General features: G+C 39.1%; 1 protein-coding gene across 1 annotated transcript; it reads right to left on the bottom strand.

Annotated features, from left to right (window-relative positions):
- Nucleotides 1-6,900: 6,900 nt before the first annotated feature.
- On the bottom strand, nucleotides 6,901-24,609 carry LOC137278982 (uncharacterized). Its single transcript, XM_067811475.1, has 8 exons — nucleotides 24,518-24,609; nucleotides 13,594-13,671; nucleotides 11,880-11,939; nucleotides 11,350-11,409; nucleotides 11,162-11,230; nucleotides 9,586-9,884; nucleotides 8,525-8,629; nucleotides 6,901-7,861 (listed from the first exon to the last, which is right to left on the bottom strand). The coding sequence occupies exons 1-8, from the start codon at nucleotides 24,558-24,560 to the stop codon at nucleotides 7,352-7,354; spliced, it is 1,224 nt and encodes a 407-aa protein (XP_067667576.1). The 5' UTR covers nucleotides 24,561-24,609; the 3' UTR covers nucleotides 6,901-7,351.
- Nucleotides 24,610-25,245: the final 636 nt, after the last annotated feature.

Below are 25,245 nucleotides of genomic sequence, written 5' to 3'. Positions count from 1 at the left end.
TAGCAACATATCACCGCGGAGAACATAACAAGTCAGCGGGTACTTTAGACCTATGAAGGGAATCGATTGGTTACGAGAGAACTCTTAGATCACAAAACTACTCAAACGCTCGCAAGGAATGAGGTAGTCTGGTGCAAATGCAGCTGAAGCTGTGCGTTGACATGATACACAAATTTAGTGTTTTCGGGAATGGTTGAGCTAGATATTGTAACTGACACTGATCCTTCCCTTTAAGTATAATAACGATAGATGGTTAAAGCTTGCACCATATGTACAATGTGGTTCGGAACTCTAGACGTGGTAGATAATGTGAGGAACAACAACCTAACAAAGCAATGTAATTGTTATGCATTCACTGCTTTCTAGAGTAAAGTCAGTTTTATCTTCAGTCATATCTTGTGCGTGCCAGGTGCGTGATCTCGGTGTTTCTCGGCCATTTGCAGATATCCTTCCGTTAGTCCGATGTCATGTACAAAAGTTTCTGGCAACTGCATTCTGGGATTAACGCCAGATGTGTTAGAAATCAGGGTTAGTTAAGGCTAAATAAAACAATGAAATGTTTCTCGGGCATCGGGGCTTCACTTTCAGTTGTGCGCGCAGCAGCTTTTTATTGTCATTTTTGCAAAAATAATTTTGACTTTGACGCATCCCGATCATCCATTTGTCCACTGCAAGAATGAGTGTGTGTGAGAACGAGTGTGACTGAATCTACAACTCTTTAATATGTGCTAACTTTCCAAGCTGTAATTTTGGGACAGAAAAAAAATGTGTTCCTCCCTCGTCCCTTTTTTCTATCAAAAATAGAAGAAAAACAGTCCTACCACCCTCGTCAGTATTGAGCAAAATGTGAAGGAGAAAGATTTAACTTTTTAATGCAGCGTAAAGTACACACCTTGTGTACAGGTTTGTATGAAATGACACTTGTGTGTATGCTGGACCAAAAATAGTTATATCTAATAGATTTATATAAATTTTAAAATTATGAATAACGATCTATAACACATTGATCAATCCTAAAAATACCAATATCCCTAACGTATTTTGTCCAGCATATGTGTAATATTCTGATGGCTGGACACGTCCGTCTGTTAAGTTCGCACCCCCACAGGTTTAAAAAACAATGAAAAGTTTTACACAGCTCCGATTTAACGTTGAAGGAAACAGCATAGCAGGGCAGTGTCAGGACTTTTCTTCCCCACACTACTCCATCAGGAAGGGGTCTAGCTAACCTCTAACAGAAAGTCCAACTAGAAAGCTTATTTGGGCAACATCTTTACTCAGAGTGGTGTATCACTTTTAGGAAGGGTCATTAATCTGCAAGCTGCATTCAAATATGGCAAAGTTGTCTTTGGTGCCAAGCTTGATACTGGTACGAGATAACCTTTTTACTAACTTTCAAGGACTCTGTGAGCTTCCACCGAGTTTTCAGTGTACCAACAGGTGCTTGTTCACACGGCGCAGTAGCTTTTACAATGGAAACTTTGTGTCATGTGGGCGCGCGATATGTCTGACATTGTCGACACTCTCACTGACATTGAAGAAACTGTGGAACTCCTGATTACAATACTAAGGTGGTGTGAAATTGTGTATACACTCTGCGGTCAAGACACATCACATGGCTGTCAGAGTTCTTAAAATTTCAACTAAACCCCTTTGTCACATTCACGATATCATTTCTGGTGCATAGATACACAAAACAGCTCTTTAAAATAGCGTGTGTATCGACCGAGTCACACATTACAACGTAAGCTACCTAATCACCGAGTAATGCGTGTCAACGGACGTTATCAACTCCCACGTTAACATAAGATACTGATTTACAGATCCATTACAACGTATGTTATCAACTGAAACAGTCACAAATATCAAAGTAAGTTATCACTTACAGAGCCACACATGACAAAGTAACTTGTCCATTCGATGAGTCGCACATGGCAAGTTCTAAAGTCACATACTCACATATGCCAATGAAATTTTTGGACTCACAGAGTGACACATGACAATGAAAGTTGAGATGTTACTACGTCATGAAGTCACATTATAATAAGTGCATTTACAATGCACTACACTCCATTCACTAGGTGAATGCTCATAGTGCTAACAAAAGACTTGAGATGTATGCTAAGTTTGTAATAGGGAGCAAGATCAGGACGTCTTGTAGGTAAACAGGTGGGTCTTTAAAGACTTTTTGAAGTTACAGAGACTTCCAATTTTTCAAAGCAATATGCAATTCATTCCACAATGTTGCTGCATTGAAGAAAAAAGATCTTTTACCAAACCACCTAAGCTTTGGTTTTGGAACACAGATGAGGCACAGATCTGCAGATCGGGGTTCGAGTGGTGGTTGACAGTGTCTTGTCAGATCTGACAGTTATGCAAGAGCAGATTGATGATAGCATAGATATGCGGAGGACAGTATCTTGTACTTAATTCTGGCATGAACACGAAGCCAGTAAAGCTGAATTATGGTTAGAGATATGTGAGATGATGTCTTGCTTCTCATCACAATCCTGGCTCCTGTGTTTTCAACACGCTGCAACCTCTGGAGTTGCTCATTTGATATGTTGGCCAAGAGACTGTTGTAGTAATCCAGTCGCGATCGCACCAAGAGGGTGAAAGAGAATGGGCCGCATTTGTGGGAACAAGATGTCTGATAGCCCCGATCTTTCGTAGCTGGTAGTGACAGGAAGTTAGGTCTGACTGACGTTAGCCTCCATGGAGAGTTCATTGTTCAATGGGACACCAAAGTTCTTGATTCTTGAGAACAGAATGTTAGACTTCCCGTATTTCAGGTTCCATCACTTTGGCACGGTTGGAACATGTACTCACTAGCAAAGCTTTTCTCTTGCTGTCGTTCAGCTTGAGCAGTTTTGGGTTCGTCCATTGCTTAATGTCATCAGTGGAGACCGCCATGTTTAGGAGATTCGACCGAGAGTATTGAACATGGAAATTCTTTAATGGTTGCGTATCGTCTGCATACAAGTGATGACCTACCTCACTGACAGCAATCAGTTGACCAAGCTCACATGTATACAGAGTAAACAAAACAGGGCCCAGAATTGACCCTTGAGGAACGTCATACATGAGACCAGCGTAATCCGGAGTCTGACCCTTGACAAAGGGAGAATGTGTTCTTTTGGACAGATAGGATTCGATCCAGCTCAGGACTGTTCCACTCACACCAATGTTAGTCTCCTGGATTCCGTGGAGTCTCGCGTGGTCTATCGTGTCAAATGCTGAAGACAGGTCCAGGAGTACGAGTAGTCCAACATGTCCATTATCAACAGCAACTTGAAAATCGCTGAGAACACGTAATAGTGCAGTTTCACACCAACGCCTCCTTCTGTATGCAGACTGAAATTTGTGTAACAGGTCGTATTGACAAAGATATGAAGACAGACGGACCTTAACAGAACGTTCTTGAACTTCCAACAGAAACGTTAAGTTAGACACAGGTCTGTAGTTTGTTCATTCTGAAATTATGATTCTTTATGAGGTGCTTGATAATGGCTTGCGTCATTGTGGGAAGGACAGATCCTGAACTTAATGAGTTTTGTGATAACCGGAATCAAAACGTCAATATGTATCAAAAGAATCCTGGTCGGAATGGGATCAAGATCACAAGTTGTTGGTTTACCTATTTCCTATTTGCCTACTTCCTCGTCTGAAAAGACCCGAAAAACGTTACCTTCAAAAGGACGAAAGGTAGAGTGTGGTCTTGGTGCTTCATTGGAGTTGTCAGATGCTGTTTCTTAATATTAATCATAAAATAAGAACATATTTGCCAGCCCCTTCTCATCATCTGCATCTGGTAGAACAACATCTACTTGTTTACCCATCAACGAATACAGAGTCATACAAAACACTGACATCAGTCGTTCATCTTCGTATGACAGAAGTCAGATTTGGGTTTTCTTATTTGCATAGTAGCAGTTTTCTTGCATTTTTGTATATTTGCCTATGTACTTCTAACTTCGTCTTTCTTGAAAGACGTTTCGCTTTCCCTCTGTGGTTCTCAGCACAGATAACGTCCTCGTTGTACCAGGGAATGAGGGACTGAATTTACAGTTGTGATGGTAGGTAACTAATAGGTTGCTGACTGGTTTCCGTTGTATGCAGTCAGTTGCGCCAGCTTGGGTGATTAAGCATAGGTGAACTGTTTTCAGTGAAGATACACGAATGAATAGAAAATATAAACAAAGGCCACATTAGTAAACATAAGATCTGTAAAATGTCCAGATTCCTCCGACAGCAATGGTGTAAGTCACGGAGTCATCACACGGAACAACGTAATTTGTGGAATCACAACGTATTGTGTGGAGTCATGGAGTCATAGTCACACATGACAAAGAACGTTATCTTCTCACAATGTCGTTTGTGGACTTACGTTGCAACATTCGGCTGTTGCAGTATTTCTGCAACATCAAGCCAAGAACATCGCGAAATGGTTTAACAGAGTATGACAAGGGGATTCGGAAACAGGTTTTGGTATAACAATCATGCAGTCCACCAACATGGTAAAGTGCGAGCTCTGGCGATAAAATAACAGAATGAACGAAAAAACGGGTTAATATGGAAGTCTTTTATATCGGCGTGTAGTTTTACGAATGCTTACATATGTACACGGGATGTTACTTTCACAGACTCACAGACAGACAGACAGACAGCAACAGGCAGACAGACGGAATATTTTATTTCAAACTCACCTTATATACATATTGCACTAACACACAAATTTAGATAAAATACAAGCCACTCCAATTTGAGTAATGAGAGACTATGAAGTATAACAACAAAAAAATATTTAAAAAAATAAAATGACGTAATACGATGGTACAGTTTAAAATCATTTGTGCAAATATACACTTAAAATATCTTTGCAGGTGTTGGCACTAATAACAATAAATAAAGAGCTGGATAAAACGTGACAAAACTGTAACATCAGACAGATCTCTAAAACTGATATGATATGATATCCTGACGTGTGTCAGAAAGCGGCGTCCTGATGTGATTGAAAAGGGTCAGTGTAGTAACACGTGATTCATCCTCCGTTTTGAAGCAAAATCGTTTTTCCTAGAGGCAGTTTTCAGATGTTCCCGTTTTCCATCTTTGTTGGGCTACTCCACATCTAGAAAGAGTAAGTGCTCGCCTATTTGCACGATGTATATTAGTACATGAACATTCACATGAATATGTCAATAAGTCTTGTACACTAGTTAGTTTTAACTTTCCTGTGTGTTCCATAATCTTTCAATAACTTCCCCCATTCACTTGTAAACCTATTCTATTCCCAAGAATGTTGAAATAACTGTCGGCTTCCTATCAGTGCTTCTTATACTGGCTTCCAGCTTTCGTTAATTCATTCCACTTGTTACTTTGTTATTGTTTTACCTGTACATATAAATATAGCTCTGTACCCCATTTCTCATTCACCTGATGAAGGAGTAAGCATGAACTCCGAAACGTTGTGTTCTCATAATAAAGAAGTTGATATCCATAAAAATCTTCATTCTTATGTACTACTCTGTTGATCCCGGTTTCCCTCTTGTTAACTAAACGTCCAAACCGTCTTCCCATTGCGTTCCATGGTTTCATGATAGGCGGTCCAGGCTAACTCTCCTTGCACTGCTGCATTGTGTGCTTATCTACCCACTCCGAGGAAGTATCTCAGAGCTTTGTGCTGCACTGCTTTCACCGATGAGCAGACATCTGTGCCCCATAGAATTGCTCCATAATCCAACGTAGACCACAACAAAGCGTCATACAACGTTTTGAAGGTCTGATGATGCATTCCTCCCAAGGTTTTAGATTTGGCGATTATGAGACCAAGCGTGATGACTTTCAGATGTTGCTGCTGTTTTTGCCATTTTGTCTTAGTCTAAACATTCTGCCAAAGGAAAGCCCAGAAAGTTTAACAGTTAGTTGTACATATGTACAATCTGCGTCATTCACACACGTACAAGGGACACTACTTACACGCGTACAAGAGAGACATTACTTACACACGTACAAGAGAGACATTACTTACACATATACACATGGCATCACTCACACAGGAACATTATAGCACCAAACCTGAGTGAGTGAATATGTTTAACGCAATAGTTTAGCAATAGTTCTGTAATATCACGGAGGCAGACACCAGGAATGGGTTCCACATACTGTACCCATTTGGGAATAGAATTCGGGTGATCGGTGTGACGAGCCAGTGCTTCCACCACAAGGCTAGACTTCATACAATAAGTTGATACAATAAGTTGACACATGTAACACGTTTCTACAGTGAGGTTGAACATAGTCAAAGATTGAAAATGGTTTTCCCCCAAATTTCCCATGACACTCTTTCCTTTAATTTTTTTTCTGCAAGAAAGATGAATTCTAATATTTTGAGATTTGGCGATTAGGAGACCAAGCGTCCGACACACACACACACACACACACACACACACACACACACACACACACACACACACACACACATTCTCGATTAGGAGACCAAGCGCCATATATATATATATATATCGGACGCTTAGTCTCCTAATCGCCTTTTTCTGTCGAGAAAATGACATGATTTAGTAATTTCTTGACTTGTGAAGTACCAAACCAGGTAATTTGATACTCTTATTTCTCTGTTGAGGTATTTAGTGATCCAAGTCTAAAGCCCACCCCAGCATGTCTACAGTTTCAGTATACATACAGTTTCCTGCATGTAACTACAATATCAGCAAATGTCAGAACATATTAGTTTCACATATTATTCCATGTAGGATTTCAAACTGAAAATGAAGAAGTTTAACACCTTTTCATACATATCCATAAATGCTTCATACATTATTCCATTCAAAGAGACAATCAAACATTTCTTCCCCTCTTACACATATCTATGTTACTGTCATACATTACTTACAGATGTATACGGGACTTTACGTAGAAATGTACAAGGGACATTACTTACAGATGTATACGGGACTTTAGGTAGATATGTACAAGGGACATTACCTACAGATGTATATGGGATATTATTTGCAGATACTGTATACGTGACATGACGTACACATGTATACGGGACTCGGGACATTACTTACAGATACTGTATACGGGACATTGCTTACACATGTATATGGGACATTACTTTGACATTGCTTTAAGATGTATACGGGACATTGCTTACACATGTATATGGGACATTACTTTGACATTACTTTATGATGTATACGGGACATTACTTACAGATGTATACGGGTCATTACTAACAGAAAAATGTATACGGGATATTATTTACATATGTGCATGTATATAGTGTAAAGTCTTTAAATAATACCTGAATGTTTTGCCTAATGTTGAAAATACATCAAGATTCTAGTTGTTCAAAATAGTACACTTTTTCTTCTTTCCGAAAGTCAATATACTTTCGCGTTGGGACAAAACTCATCTCACTGCCCCAAAACAATTTGGCCAAAATTATATTGATTGCTGCTTGGTCAAATCTGTGACATTTGTTGTATTTACGCACGTACGTGTGACATACTATCAATGTCTCAGGGTGTGCAGGGCACATACACTTCTTGTTCATGGCACAAGCTACCCACGGTTTCAGAACAATCTCCCTGACGAAACGTTCATTTTTTAAAACAAGGAATCCAGGTTGTTTCTCAATTACTTGTGCATATTGACATGTCTTTTCGCCAAAGTAATCAAACATGATCTTCTGTGCGTGGTCGGCTACTGAGTAGCGTGGTGTCCCATCCTCTAACATAATGCCTTTGGTCTCAACTTCTTGGAGAAGTGGTCCTATGCTGGATTTGCGAAATCGAACTGCAGCGTCTGTCCAGATGATGACGTCAGCTGACCGGATATGTGCCTGTGAGTTGAAACGAGGTTGTGAGTGAGTGAGTGAAGTGTGAAATACAGTTCGCTCTAGCCCCATGTATAGGCTAATAAAGCACACTTTCAACATCAACTATATATTACGACGTCAAAGCACACCCACACTGTAAGCGTCGTGGTGCTTCAACTATAATAGTTACACTCTACATGGAGGTACAGCGAAGTTCGTGTTTGCCAGAGAAAACTTTGATGAAAATATTCCTGGTCCATTAAGTAAGCATGTGGCTATGACATGCAGATTAATTGATGACCGTAGTAGTAATGTTATACCTGTTATCAGGACTCATGGACAGAACAGGTTAGGCTCGCTATACATAGATATCATAGACATGATAATCATAAAATGAATATCGACAGATTATCCATAAATATCGGAGAGACGTAACTTATAGTTTAGAAGCAGTCCATGAAAAAAGTCATAATTCTGTATGTTTGTGAGTTAAAACCTGTTTTAAAGATAAAACCTGTTTCTTTCACAAACGTTATTGCGCGCTGTGATAGATAACACATATCATTTCAAGAATAATTAATGATTTTTTCTACCGACGATATTTGATGCTCATGCTGTCTGGTTTATTTACAGACCGTCGTCATATAGCTGGAATATTGCTGAGTGCGGCGTAAACCTAAACCTCACCTGAATAATGAAGGACTTCCAGGTGTAACATCGAAGGGTCTTCAGCCTGATAGGCATCAGCTCGAATGGGAATCTACGGACCTGGCACCGGCAGTACTTCTGTAGCTGAAACATGAAGAGACTATGAATGGATCCTGGTGGGATGGCTGTAACACCTGATACATCGTCCAGTGACTGTATTGTAGTGAGTGAGCTTGGTTCATTCCGCCGCTTTTGGCAATATTCCAGCAATATTACGGTGGTGGAGACCAGAAATGGACTTGGCACATTGTATCAATATGGGGAATCGAACACAAGGTGAGAGTGATGAGCTGTTATAAAAGACAGTTAATGTGCAGATACATTCAAAATAACTATTCACTCGAACCTAATCACAATGTCTGAGCACTCAACACTTAACCAAAACACAAAAACCCTAACAAAATATCAAATCAATCACAACCCACAAGCCCTGAACACACAATACTTATCCATAACACAAAACATTATCAAATCAATCACATCCACAATCCCTGATCATCCAACCATTATCACAAACACAATCCCTGATCATCCAACCATTATCACAAACACAATCCCTGATCATCCAACCATTATCACAAACACAATCCCTGATCATCCAACCATTATCACAAACACAATCCCTGATCATCCAACCATAATCACATCCACAATCCCTGATCATCCAACCATTATCACAAACACAATCCCTGATCATCCAACCATTATCACAAACACAATCCCTGATCATCCAACCATAATCACATCCACAATCCCTGATCATCTAACCATTATCACAAACACAATCCCTGATCATCCAACCATTATCACAAACGCAATCCCTGATCATCCAACCATTATCACAAACACAATCCCTGATCATCCAACTATTATCACAAACACAATCCCTGATCATCCAACCATAATCACATCCACAATCCCTGATCATCCAACCATAATCACAAACGCAATCCATAATCAATATAATCGAGCCCCAGTCATAATAACTGACCAATCAAAATCAGTCAATCCTGAGCCTAATTCAATTCCAATCACAGTACCTGCTCCCTCTGCCAGTCTTCTAGTCCAATGTCATAGTAGATCAGGGTAAGATTGTCCATTTCTGGAACCACGTTCTGATGAATACTTTGGATTAATCCCTGAGATTCATAATAATGGTCCGAGGACGATGCGGTTAGGATCACTAAACGCTTGCCTGATTTCTGGACGCCAAAAAGCTCAAACAGAAGGTTGAATAATGTAACATTCAGATTGTTCGTTGTTTGCAAAAGACGTTCTAATCTGTGGGACACTTCCTCCGGATGCCTGGGACTACAGTGAGTGTCAACACATGGGTTTCCTGTAACAAAGCACAAAACAAGAACTGATCAAACATTTATATGGATTCTTTATAAAACTGTTAACAAATGGAAGAATGGTGTCGAACTTTCCCTGTGATAAATAACATTTTTTCGCCTCAACGATGGATCCAACCAATAAATTGTGACTATAATATATATCCACTCAAGGGACAATATTACCTGGTAAATAAAAAGGATTTATCAAACTCATTTGTGTTATGTTTTAGAAAAGCATTAAGAATGAGGGGATGGAAGCGAATTTGGTCTATGAGACTTAATAGTGGATGCACACAATTCATACCAGGTCCAACAACACTACGTCTTCTGAACACCCTCTGGACCAGAATGAATGTTTTCTTGCTCAAAACTAGACCACTCAATAATATCTTCAAGCATTTTGTTGAAAACCAAACACATTAGCTAGTCAGTATGGGTTAAAGCTTTAGAAAGTTGTGAATATGTCTTCGTTCACTGAAATTAATGACCAAACACTCCTCGCTATCTCATAAAATCTACATCTCCATCACAACAACTATATATTCATCGCACGTTATTTTGTCACCAGCTGGTTGTGAGAAAATCACTAGTCTCCATATTTAATGAGCAATGTTCGGAAATAAATGTTTTTTGACCTGTGTCACTTTAATCCATTTTCTTTTCCTCTAATACAATATGGCACTTGGGAAAAAATAAACTGTTGCTTTCATTCATAGGATGGCAGCAGCTCATCCACTTGCACTGGGCCGACTGTTTCATGACATTCAAATTGGAAAGTCTCCGTCTACATTAAATTACGTTTAACTTGGAAAGTCTCGAAATTAAATTACGTTGCGTGGCAACCGTTAGGAATCGTGCATTGTGCAATAGATAAACGAGAATCAGTAAGTTATGCATTGCTTGAACAAACTCGTCACAAACATATGTTGTATTTGGGGTGCGACGTTCGACGTTTAATAGACGTAAAGAAGCCCTTTCAACATCCAGAAGAAATCCCTGCTAAAAGTAGAGACGATTATACAATTGTGACAATAGCATGAGCTTATATTTGTATCAGCAGTGTTGCAGATGTACAATGTCGTCCCTAAACGAATAGAGTCTGGACCATACAATCCAGTGATTATCGAAATGCATACGATGACGGAGCACGTGTTTGTGAAACAATATAAAACAGTGATGCTATTATGTGTACTTTCCTGACAAACATAAAGGTTAACATACCGAAGTTGACCACTACATTGTACCCTATTGGCATGTCGTGCGTGTCAGACATACTCACCAGATACTGGTTCGGTTTCGCAGGAATTTAATTTTGGGTTTGTTCTCCACAGCCGCGCTTGCTGTACATCTATAAGTTATAAGGCAGACATAGCATTACCATTCAGTCGTGAAAGACGTTGCATGGATTAAGCATTCATATATAAAAAAAATTATACTTTTTAACGTGTAATCAATCAAAACAGGTACCTTGTATTTTCTTCTTATATTCGTGTAGCAACTCGTCAAATTCAAACGTTTCAACTGGTGCTGAAAAAAACAATACAGAGTTTTAAATTTTAAAAGGAGTCTTGAATAAAATGTATGGTAGAGAGAGAGGGTCTTGGGTTCGAGCCCTATGTTGGCACTGGTTTTGTTTGAAGATTTGACAGTGTCGATCCAGTGTTGTGGCGTGTAATCGACTAGGCCTGTATCACTTCGAACATCCTCATTCCTTCAAATTCCTACAAGCTCCAAAACTGACATATTGTTGAAATGGTGCAGAAAAATGACCACACTCAGACAACAAGTCTGGGTGCTATAAATGGTCGCTAAATTAATGAAGAGATATTTTGTGAAGAGTGAGGAGGTCCTGTTTTAAGCCGCTTTTACATATTTTCTGAAAATAACAAGTGAAATTGACGTAACCATTTGAGGAAGTGAACCGGGTCTTTGGCCGAAACGAGCCTAACATTAGGCCCAGTGCCTTTCAAATACAGAATAATAAAAAAAGATCAAACCTGGGTTTGTCCGTTCCCGCAGTTCCATTAAGAAGGAAAAGTCTATGTCTAATGAATTGTCTGAAACATAATGACTTCCATTTATTATAGATCCCTTGGTTATAGTAAGACAGTCAAATAATGATTTTAATATGAATAGCATAATACAACGCCACATTCTCAAACAAATTAATCGTTGAAATAAATTGGGAAGAATCATATTTTATGTTTTATCTCACAAGCAAACATTTGTATACTCTTGCTAACATGTGATGAACATTATGTGTGAGTGTTTGTAGGACTTGGTATTTCATGACTGAGTGAGTGTAGTTTCACGCTGCTTTTAGACACATTTCAGCAATATCACGGCAGGGGAACACCAGAAATGGGCTTACCACATTGTACCCTTGTGTGGAATGGAACCCGGGTCTTCCTTTTAACCATTAGGATACTCTACCATTCCTGGGTATTTCATGAAGTTTGTTCCTTGTTTGTTTGACGGTTGATTTATTTATATGTTCGTTTGTTGTTTCAAACTGCACACAGAGTTATTCCACCTATACCATTTCGGACAAGAAAATATAGTGAATGATACCATGAGCATAGATCTATGCTATTTGGATACTATGACATGCACTAACCAAGTCAGCGAACCTGACCAAACGACCCCGATACTGGTCTCTCGCGACAAACATGAGTTACCAACGTATCCTAATTGGGTAGATCGATGCCCATGCTGTGAATCACTTGATTGTCTGGCACAGACTCGATTATTTATATTCAGATCGTCGTTATAAACGTGCTGAGCGCGGCGTAAAACTGAACTACACTCACTGACTCACACTCATTGTGAATCAATGTAATGATGAAACGCGGGATTGGCACACGTGTATTAAATCGATATTTCCCAGGAGAATAACCAGTAACTTCTGTCTACTTGAATAACATCCAGATTTTCAGAGCAAGATCATGAAAAGCACGTAAGAGGAAGCCCTGATATATTCAACATTTGCATGTCACTCCATGACATGTTAGTTCATATGAACATATTAATGACTGACTACCCTTTACTTACAAACATCTAATGTTTATCACAAATAACTACACATGATGGTATAGTGCTGACAGCATATGTGAAGTTTTGTCCGCCATAGTCAGAACATGTCCTTCTGTGGCGTAGACATAACCTGTGTGGCGAAAGGGAACAGAATACCGGATACACTGTGCCATGTTTGTGTTTAGTTTGACGCCGCTTCATCTCAGTGGGAACACCAGAAATGGGCTTCACACAATGCCCATTTGGGAAATCGAGCCCGGGTTATGTGCGTGACGAGCGAACGCCTTAACCCCGAGAAGAGTGGATACAGCTCACACCGTTAAGAAAAGTTTCTACGGCCCGTTGTCTGATAACAATGGACTGTGTACTGTGTTGATATGATCTGAAGATGGGCAATGCTGCCGATTGTGCAATGTAACGTGAGCGCTTATTGGATAAAACCCTTGGAGTTTCCCTCCAAGGAACTAAGCCGTTGTATGATTCGTCGGTTTAAAATAGCGCCAAGACAGTATAACAACGTGTACTGACAGGTGATCAGAGCATGTATTGTACACAGAAACTGTCACGTATTGACGTGTCAGTGCCACGCTGAACGAAATACGTTATTCCACTGGTTGAACATCGACTAAACAAGATGTACAAATGTGTAAACATTTGAACAAACTGAAGAATACTTACATCGGTTGTATTCAATTTGACGGGTGACGAATATGATAAGTTGTCCAGTCAACAGGCAAATGATTATCAGGGTTCCAACTGAAAATACACAGGTAAGTAAAGACATGAGTACAACAAAAGAATCTCCTTTAAGGAAGTCAGGTGTATGTCACAAATGGCACAAATGTAACAGCATGAATGAACATGAATCACAAATAACACCACCAGTAAATGTGAAAAATGTGAAAATGTTTCCATTCATGTGGATGTTTGTTCTCGCTCCACAAACAGTTCGTGGCGTTACGTCCTTCGTAAGCCTGCGGTATACTGTAGAGTTACGACAGGTCGCAACGTTACGAATGCTTTGTGGATCGGGGCCCTGTATACTAAAATTCAATACCACGTCAGGGTTATGGCAACATGGAAAGTTAATTGACATACTATATTTATGAAATACATTTTTTTCAACTTCAGATTATATGATTAAATTTTCTATTTATCGTAACAAAAATTAACAAAATCATCCATGACAATTAAAAAAACTGAAGTGATAACTAGAAAAAAGAGATAAAGTTTCCCTTCTACTTTATGATTGCAACAAAAACGATGGCGAGCCGGATCGCTCTCTAATCTTCCAGTGTAAACAACTGGACTGCACGGTATTACCGATATACCGATATATAGCAAAACGCTTTTGTAACGATATGTATTGTATAAATAAAAAGAAAATAGAATTCATGACTGCAACCTTATTCTGAGATTGCTGTTTTACGAAACATAACACATAATATGTTTATGGACCTGTAATGTTGATGAGATTGGAATATACAACTCTGCAAGCACTCACTGCCATACACTTAAGCCGCCAATATATCACAATACGTGTGCCTGATTCGCATCATGTTGCAATACAATTTATTTATCAACACGTGAAGCCATTCCACTTGTCAATAGGAGCCGCTTGCGTCTAGTATGTTTACAATCCACACATCAGTACAATAACACGATTTAATTATATGCAAATATTACCATTCCTCAGTACATTCTTATTCTGTCGACCCGTGAAGGTCCCGGGATAGATTAGGCCTTCAGCAACCCATGTTTGCCATAAAAGGCGACTGTGCTTGTCGTAAGAGGCGACTAACGGGATCGGGTGGTCAGGCTAGCTAACTTGGTTGACACGTCATCGGTTCCCAATTGCGCAGATCGATGCTCATGTTGTTGATCACGGGATTGTCTGGTCTAGGCTCGATTATTAACATAGAGCTGGAATATTGCTGAGTGCGGTGTAAAACTAAACTCACTCACTCTTATTTTGTGTGTGTAGAATATACATTCAATTTACTTCGGACAATTACGACATATTCTGCCATAAAATCTAAAACATTCACACAGTCATCACATTAACAAGAAAAACGTCAATTCTGCTCATTCATCATTTTAATAATGGTGAAATTTCCATATATTTGTGAAGGTTATATGTGTGGGAGATATGTATGCACATAAGTACAGTAAATTAATAAAGATACAAGATGGAATATATTTGTGTTGTCTTTGTTTCTATTTTGTGAAACGGACTGGTCCGCATGCCTCCTTCGTCTAACGAGCAGTCGCCCAACCCTGACAATGCCTGGGTCGCCAAATTGCTACTGTTTACCTGTAGACGAAATTTGACGAAACGGGTTGATACCGAACATACTTTGCCGAACATTGTTTGCCCACGTAGTTCACGCTAAATGTCACCAATGTCACCATGTGTAGAGTGATTTCACAACGATGAGCACATTTCATCGGCGTGTCACTTTTATTTGTGCGCGTATCGCCACTTAAACAAGTAAGTTTGACCTGGCCTCGCCCCGATCATCCATTTGTCCACAATAGGAATGAGAGTCTGTAAGAACGAAAGTGACTGAATCTACAACTCACTAACATGTGCTAAACTTCCCAAGCTGTGTTTCCGAGCGAAAAAATTTAAAATGTGTTCCTCCCTGGTCACTTTTGTTTCTATCGAAACTTAAAAATAAAGCCCTACCGCCCTCGCCACTTTTGACAAAAATTTACCCGTGAAACACGTAATTTTTATGACAAATGTTATAAGACACAAACACAAAAAGATTTTTTTTATAATTTTATTCTAATTGTGAACATGCGTTATAATAGCAGCGCAGCATAGCTGTTGAAACTACCTTTTCCCCACAGCGCTGGGGGGAAATTAGTAAATTTGTTTTTCGCGCTTTTTTTCAACTTTATAGGTTGAACTAGCAATTTTGATGATTTGTTTCGGTAACTGCATACTGAAAGGTATCACAATGTGCAAAGTTGTGTTTTACGTTGCATGTGACCTTTAAAATAATCCGAACTTGACTGAGCGTTAATAGTGTTTCTGTATCCAAGATGATATTGTTTTAATTATTACAGGATAACTAACAAAAGATAGACACCATGTTAAATACCATAGTTGCCATGAGCAATAGGCATATGGGTGGATATAAAAGTCGATCAGTGTTCTAGATAGCGGAAAAGCTGGAAACTACTTATGATAGAAAATAAATCTAACACAGTATTTCACTGCACGAGAAATATTCCTTATTGGTTCAATCAAAAAAGAGTTATTTCAACTTACGCCTCGTTATAACGCAAACAGTATTCATGGTGTGCAGACATTTCCAATATGGTTGTTCAGAACACTTACGAATCGAATCGGTATAGGCAGGGATAATCTACAACAGGCTTCCTGGTACAACTAAGTAAGGGCGGCCATAATATCTCTCTCTCAGTACATAAGTGGCAGGTAATTCTTTTTGAATATGCATATTACACAATCCAGCGATAATACCTTGTGGATACCGACTATGTTATTTCAAACCCATTTAATATTAATTGTTATATTATTTTCAACTCTTTTGGCACTTTTCCGAGACAGTTATTTGTTATTAAAGAGTTTGATGCCCTCTTTGATCGTAAATGTTGTTTATTCGTTTGTTTGTTGTTTAACACTCCACAACATTCAAGCTACATTGTTGATCAAACAGTCTAGTGATCAACATCATGAGCATCGATATTAGCAACAGGGATACGATGACACGTGTCAACCATTGTGGCTGGCGTTTTATCGCTACATGGTGGGTGAATTATTTGAAACTATGGTAATTTCTCTTCAGTGGGTGAATGATTTAATATGTATTGCCAATTCGACAAAATTTCGGCCACACCGTGACGAGAACAATCAGTTAGCATAATAAGCATCAGTATATTTGGGAATTAAAAACCTGTTGACGGTGAGCAGGAAAACTACCAGAGAATCACAGAGCATGACTAGCATGAAATAATAAAACGATATTGTTATAGAGAACAGTACACTATAAAAACGGGCTATATATCACCAGCAACTGACGGCAGATCACCATACTAGGGACCATGGGTAATTTCACTCCAGACTGGCGAGTTTAAGGTTAACTTAGAGATAAATCAGTCCCAGGTCACTCAACAGCTTTGCTGAGTGATTCTATCCTTGAACAGGGTCGCCCAAGGTGTACCGTTTCTGCATGAGTTCTGCATTTGACCCACATTTCTTGTTTAAGTTCTTGAGCAGATACATATCGTAGACCACTGCATAAATCAGACAAAAAAGCTGACAAAGTGTCAACATCAAGAATGTCAACTAGTTACCCAACCAGTTCGTTTCTACTACTTTGTGTAGAAATACATGTTTCACAATATCATAGGCAACAATGCCACATTCACAATCAAGAGACTGCATGCTAAGTGAGCTGATACGTAGAAGGGCAGTAATATTACATAAACATTCAGGCATTTTATAACATGAAGAAAAACAGTCTGTGAACATTTTTAGGATATCTTATAGTCAAATATCGTTCAAGATTAAGTCTTGACCGTCACAAAAGCAACGTGTGATTTCTCAGCTTTAAGTATAGTTTCTCTGACCATTACAGACCACTCAGACTTCGCTAAGAAGGGAGATTGGTTTATATAGTTGTGCAAGTGTATGTCTAGGTCAGATATTGTAACTAGATTAAGCATGTGGAGACTGGTGATGACTTGCTACATCCATCTCTCTTCAGTGATGAAGTCGGTACCGACAGAGTCTATGCACAAGCACTTGCTGAAAGACAAGTTCAATAGACAAGTTCGCTGTTAGATAGTTTACCTAAAAAAGCAAGGATCTTCGGTGCATATATCTTCGTAGTGTAACCAGGGCGAGACTATCTCTGGCTATTGTGGATGGTTCACATTTTTAAAGTCCTTGGATTCTCTTACAAAACTGGTTTTGAACGGTTGACAGAATATCATATTCCTTTTCAGGTAAACGAGTCCATACTTTACAAGAGCGTATTCGTATAGAAGAAAAACCCTTTCCCATATACGGACACAACAAAGTAGGTCGAGGCCACCATAACACAGACCATGGTTCTCATTGGCATTAAAGAGTATCCTACGCCTTTCACATACAGATTGCGTACATTCTATAGTTCTATCGGATGAACAGATTTGGAGACCAGCAAATTTTACATGTGTACTGGAACGCACTTCCTTGCCCCCAACATATATTTTAGGATGGACATATCTTTTTGTACCTCCAAATACAAGAAATAAACTCTTTGATGCATTAAATCGCAAGTGCCAATTGTGCGCATACTTATGTACAACATCAAACAAACTTTGAAGCCCTCGTGAGTGTGCACGTAACAAAGACATGTCGTCATCTCACAGCACCCCTGGTATTTTGCCTCATGGCATACAGTGCCATGCCTAGAGTCAGCGATACTGTGGAGTAAGTCGTTTAAAAGTAGAGTGAAGAGCCAAGGTGATAAGACACGGTCCTAACTTCAGTGTCAGCAAGACAGTTCTCAGCTCCACGAACATTCCAAGTGGCAATGAGAAGCACCATTGTAATAAGGCAACAGTGAAGAATATACATGGTTGTTGAGGTCATGAATGTGTATGTTCGTTGTTCCAGGCTTTTCGACATTATGAAGCCAGAAATCTTCATGGAGATTATGAACAGTTTGTCTCGATACAGCGATTCTTATCGTAATGTGGCTTTACGTCCAGTGCCCGAGTTTTAGTGATGTTGCATTTGTGACAGTAACATCCCGTGATTGGGCGCATTTTTCACAGTTTGGCGGCAAGTCTACAACATATAGCAAGCTATGCTCGTAATGAACTTAGGTGTTTGCAACATACTCGTGTTATAACTAACTTTGAGGTCTACAACATGCAGCAAGTAAGGGTTGTAACGAACTTAGGGGTCTACACCATACAGTAATCTATCCTAACAACGAGTGTAACGTTGACTAGAATTGAAAAAGGACATTTGATCAGTACCATTTAATAAATGGAGATATCTGGTAGCCCCACAATATTTCAGAAATTTTTTTCCATTGAACTGACATAAACAAATAGTTTCCAGTTTGACATTTGAAGATATTGCATTTGACTTGAAGGATGATAATTGTTAAAGGATTATTTTCACCTTTAATTCCAAACAAAAGCTTTTCAAACGTGAAATTTTCTGATAGTTGAACAGCATTTACTTTAGTACGTTACTCTGGGATAATGTTGTAAGTCATCCATTCTTTGTCAGTGGAATGTCTGTCTAAAACACCTTCTGGAATAGCATCGTAGCACGATGACTGATTAAGAGTATTATAAGACTGAAAAAGAGTATTATAAAAATGTTTATTCCCCGCAGAATTATTTAATGACTGGTAATTACGGGGAAAGATGGGATTTTGCAGCGGTTCTGAAAATTCGTAAATTTTATGCTTAAATTGTAATGTAGTAACTTCAACTAATAATGGAGCCATCAAGTCAATACCGTATCTATGAAATATTCATTTTCCATCAAATCTATCTCCGATGTCTTGTACCTCTAGAGTTGTTTATTGCAGACAGGGATTCGTCCTTCGCAACAACTCCATCTAAAACATCACATGCTGCTGTGTGGCATTGTCAGTATTATCATTATTTCATTGTTCATGTTGTTCTGATTCATTTAATGATATGAACTTCTCGAAAAATACCTCGATATCTAAAAACATAATTGCCATGCTCTTTATTGGATTACCATTTAAAAATTTCCCAAACTCTTTCGGGTCAAGTTTCTGTTTTTCTCTCAACAATCTATTTAATTCATATATGTATAGTCAGATATGTTTATAAGCACATTTATTTATAATGCTTTGATTCAATCTCATTGGTCAGTTTCCACGCGTGCGGGAACCCAACAAACAATTTTATGGCAGACAGGAGGGAATTTCTAACACCATGTTCGAGTTTTCCGAACATATCAACTGTCAAAACAATATCCCGCACTATTTGCACACGCGGAAATTGACCAATGAGAGCCGTCATGTGTTTCCGAGTCATTCAGAGATTACGAACACTGTCGATGTTTACCGAGGAGAGGCCAGACGTTTGTCAGCGTTCAAATATGACAAGCAGGCAGACAAATTAAACTCTATGGAGGTAAAAGACTGACCTACAAGTTCAACAGAGTTTTGGGATGAAACACGTAAGGTTTGATTCAACCGCTCGTTAAAATAGTCGGGCTGTGCGATTTTCGATCAGGCTTCTAGGATCGCGAGTGTCACCCCTTCTGTATTTTATGTAATGAGCGTAGCGGTAGAAAGTCCTAAAGAATCCATTTCTTCACCGATTTCGTTCAAATTTAGAATATATGTAAATTATAGCATCTAAAAAACATGATACGGTTGCAAAAGTCTAGATTTATCTTTTTGAAAATTATTGTTCAAACAGAGATTCGAACCCCGTCGGTCAAGATCATGAGTTAGTTGTATGACTTCCATTTTTGTGGGAGCAGCGATAGCTGCGCGGGTTAGGCGGCTGACTTTGCGTGCTGGCGATCAGGTGCCTGACTGAGGATGTGGGTTCGAATCTCGGATGGGACGCAAATACATACTAGAATACGTACTTTACTTAGGGTAAACTCTCACTGTTTAAAGTGGAGAATTAGTCATAAGCTGACACGACCTCCCTCCTGTCGGAACAATGCTAGTATGTGTCAATTACTTCGTGGACAAAGGCATGTCAGTCTGGCGCACCCGCCTCTGCATGTCCATTTGTTTCAAATGTCTGCCTGGTGGGACGCCCTCGACATGCCGTTTAATACCCCTAAAGGATTATATCAGCTCATATCTCTATCCCAAAGCCTGACCTCAACCACCGTCTGCGACACCAGTCCTGCTTTCAGACGGCCCCTCTTACCTGTTTCTATTTATAGTGATAGTGAGAATCCGTGGCAGCTACATACTCAATTGTTTCAGAATTGAAGATATTATATTTTACGCCAGCTATCATTTATAATGAAGCTACGTTTGATTTTAAAGTGGGCTTTTAAAAGTGTCTTTTTTTAACACAGTATCACCCACACCTATTTACATAGAGCCACGGTCTGTTATAAAAACACGTCGCTTTGGATTTAGAGAAAATGCTAATCTCTCCATAGTGAAGTTGTTTTTTCTACTTTTCCTGTCTGCTAGCAGCCAGCATGGAATTATCTGGGACTAAAGGACACACATGAATGAGCGTGCAGGGCAAGTTGTCCCCTGTGTAATAAGATCAGGGTAACTTGGCTACCCACAACACTGACACAGTGACTTCCTTCATTCCTTTCAACATACATATCATCGTCATCGTCATCGTCATCATCCTAATCTACAACAGTATTATGAAATACCACCCTTAGTGCAGTATTACCACAATCATTATGATACAAACATACATTACTGCATAATATGACATTACACACAATACCACATGCATGCATCATTGTTCATTGTCCCAATAGGAGGGATACACTATCTGATTACACTACAGTTGAGGTGAACCGTATTCATCAGCTCAGGGGTGACTAAAATGCACCACCTGTTACAAGACAAATCTTATGGATAACAACTTTATTTATTTTTCACAATTTTTACCCTGATTTTCCTCAACAATTTCATTTTTTCTATTCAATTTCATTACTTAAGTGTAAATTAAACAGAGTTAGTATGTTTACTAGGTGTCAAAATCATGACATGTGAACCATATTCACCTAATAGTGTTGATATACATTTCAGCCGCACCCGCTTGCCCGATAAGGTGAGCGGTGTTCACTAATCCCCTATCCGGATGGCCCATGGGACCTTTTCTCATAGAGATCAATAAACTTTGGTCAACCATTCACCCATAACCCTTAATCTCCACCAGCCAGCCCTTGGGAATAACCCGTTTGAGAGTTATTTCCTGGTGATGCTTCACCTGTTATTTTATGAGATTAACACCGTCCAGTGACCTGGAACCATTAAACAAAACCTGCTGGCGAACGGGGCACATTTGAAAAATACCTGTTGCCGCTAAATCCACATTTCAAGTGCATACCTCGTTGCCACGAAAACCACAACGAGAAAGGGAATATTTTTTTTTCAAATACGCGTCACATGGATTAAGATTGTTTTATTGACATGTCCTTTGTTTGTTTAGTTGATTAATTTTTAATCTCTTTAATCTCTAATTCTCTGGTTTTATTGTAGATTATATTATCTTAATTTATATGCATAGAATCTGTCCTGAAATAAAAGGATACATACTAATGGGTCATTGTATGGAAAAGGGTAATTTCAGTTAAGAAAATATTATTTGTACGTTATGTCTAGAATAATGGAATTATCTGAATGCTTCAGGCTAATGGAATTGAAGGATTCATACTAAAATAGTTTGAAACTTGTTTACAAAATAGAATGGAAAGGGTTGTTATTGATGGTTTTCCGATAGCACTAATCTGAGAAGCATCTTCTGCCGAACAACAAGATATGCCAAATCATTCATCCCAGACAATCAAACTCTGGAATTCACTGTGGTTAGAAACTGTATGCCTGTACCTTATTTCAAAACCCTTATCAAAGAAAAGATAACTTTGATGTATATTATGGTAGTGGAAACTGTCAGATAATCCACAGCCGACTGAGACTAGGATGCAGTTATCTTAACTGGGACTAATGTCAAAGATATATTTCAGAAAACCCTATCTGCTCTTGTGGCACCAAATCGAGAATTCATATCATTTCTTTACTTATGCTAAATATAGTTGAATTAGACCAAAAAATTAATTAAATGCCGTCGTTTACATCCATGAATATGATTTAGAAATTGTCCTATATGGTAGCAGGAGTTTAAGCAAAAATGTTGAAATGGATATATTAAAATCTGTTCATCACTTCATAACTAAAAGTAATCTATTTGTACATGCATAGGCAAGTTTCGCACTGTTTTGACTGCAAAATCTAAAAAGCTAGAACTGTATGTTTACCTGCCGTCATTGCAGCACTTATCAAACATATTGTACTGTTTATATCATCTATGTTGTACTTACTTATAACACTTTATTTATCCATGAACAAATGAGTTGTGTATTATTTTCGTTTATTTGTATCCGTCCCGATCTTGAAGTAGTCATGTTGCTGGAGCGGTATTTATAAAAGCATAAAAAATGCTTGTTTACCAGCTCAGGTTTCGGAAATAACCATGTTTAATTCATTAGTATGTTTTGTATATTTATGCCTTCACGCAAACTTCTTTGGTTTGCATGATTTGTATATTGCATCAGCTGAGACGTTTCATATAATATTTATTGTGACCTTTCAACGTTAAAAATACAGATTTGGAGAAATCTATCCATAAAAATTGCTTAAAAAGAGCTATGAAACGGAAAGAGTGGTTAGGCTTCACATATGTGACTGTGAAAAGGTAAAATAGTAAATGGTCATTCTCCTAAATTGTGGTTTTTAGTTTTTAAGATTTTATTTTAGTTTTCAGCATGAATGGAAATCATAAGTAAAGCTTCAATAGCTTATATCCCAAACAGTTCTCAGAAAAGGGCAAAATATTGAATTCCTTAATCCTTTGACCCTCTCATAAGTAAAAATGCTTCAAAGTAATAACTGGCTGTATCATCATAAATAATTCGTTCAGCTTGACCTGATCAAGTGAACACAAATGCATAGCGTGACCGTGTCACAACTGGTTGGTTCTATTATTGTGATGGAGTGCACCTTTGTCAGCTGATTGTGAACATGTCCGAACAGCCGAGAAAAGACTGCCGTTCGACATCTCAATGTCGAGAAATGGTCAGCAATGCCCTAACTTTCTTACAAAAAGGAGCTGCAGGTGGGTGAATGTCTCCGATGTATGCATGCTACGCACGAACGCAGCATCTATAAAATCTGCTTCCCTATTTAACGAAGTCAGCTCAACCTGCCGTATGTGCTAATTGACCTCCGGGGTTGAGCAGCTCAGGTAAAGCTGAAATAGGTGTACGTGCGCGAGGCAGCTAGTTTGATATCCATTATTCACGGTAATATATATCGATTAGTATTGCCGGGAGAGCCACATTCACATGATGGGTCAAGCATGCCCACCGCCGGTTTGGCCACACCATTTTCAATCCTGTTTTTTTCTTTTTTGTGGCTTTCCCTGGCTGCAACCGACATCACTAAACTCAAGACCGTCCCCGAACACTTGATAATAAGTTGACTGAGCCGGCTTCACAGAGCGTATCGGGTCGTCAGTCGTGTTTACCCACCCGGAGATTGCGCATCACAATAAAACACTGTCTCTCATCCCCTGTGATAGCGCTACATAATCATAAACCTAAAAAATTATTCGCTATCTGTCACGCATTATCCCCGAATGCAAACATTAGACAGTTATCTGGAACGTGTGCCATGTCGCTTCCCGCTGCGGTATAAGGAGGAGGGAAAGGAATCAGTTTAATTGGGACGTCACCGCGTGGAAATCTCTACCTGGAATATCGACCAGGCTGCTCGGGTTGAACAAACAAAAGGCTCTATTGCTGTAACACGGATGGTACACTCCGTCATAAGAAGCAGGGAGGGAATGAGACTACAAATAAATTTCTCACCTGTTAGAAAACAACGTTTTCTGCCGCGCATAATCATATCCATCACATATATAAAACCCGTTCGAATAGCGGCTCTCGTCGATCACAGTGAAACGGTGGGTATTATGCGACTTCCGCTTGTCAAGCATGGGTAGTCGCAGAGCTGGAAGTCATAGGCGATCATTTTGTTGCGAGGGGCGATAACTCTCCATTAGAAATGATATAAGCGACGGGCCAACGTCTCATTGTCACCACTCGTCCCCTTCCGTAACCTTCAAGAAGACGCGTCCCCTACCCGCTGCTTGTTTTGCGCGAAAATACGACAAACCAATCAGAATGCGCGAAATGGATGCGGTGCTTTGATGAATATAATACCGACTACTTAAACCCTTTATGGCATTGTGTTATTGTTTAGAAAATCATGAAATATATATATTATAATATTGAAAGAACAAAGAACGCAGCTAAGAGAATTGTGTTGGCTAATGCGAAGGTTTTGATAAGAATCGTGCAACTGACTGTGAGAGATTCAAATACACGCACTGTGTTTGTTTGTTGACAATAAGGCGCTTTTGCGGGCATGTTGTGGTGATTGTACGAGCGCCCCTAACAGTCTAAGAACTGTGACTATAAATCGCTAGGAGATTCAAAACAATACTATTACGTCTGTATAATAATCAACTGTAATCTTTGAGTCTAGGGATATATTTCACACCTCTTCGAATAGTTTAGTCTGACTTTTCTATGGT

The sequence above is a fragment of the Haliotis asinina genome, chromosome 1, assembly GCF_037392515.1.
Source record: "Haliotis asinina isolate JCU_RB_2024 chromosome 1, JCU_Hal_asi_v2, whole genome shotgun sequence".
Lineage (NCBI taxonomy): Eukaryota > Metazoa > Mollusca > Gastropoda > Lepetellida > Haliotidae > Haliotis > Haliotis asinina.
The sequence above is the reverse complement of the archived record's forward strand: the minus strand, read 5'-3'. Positions and strand labels throughout refer to the sequence as shown.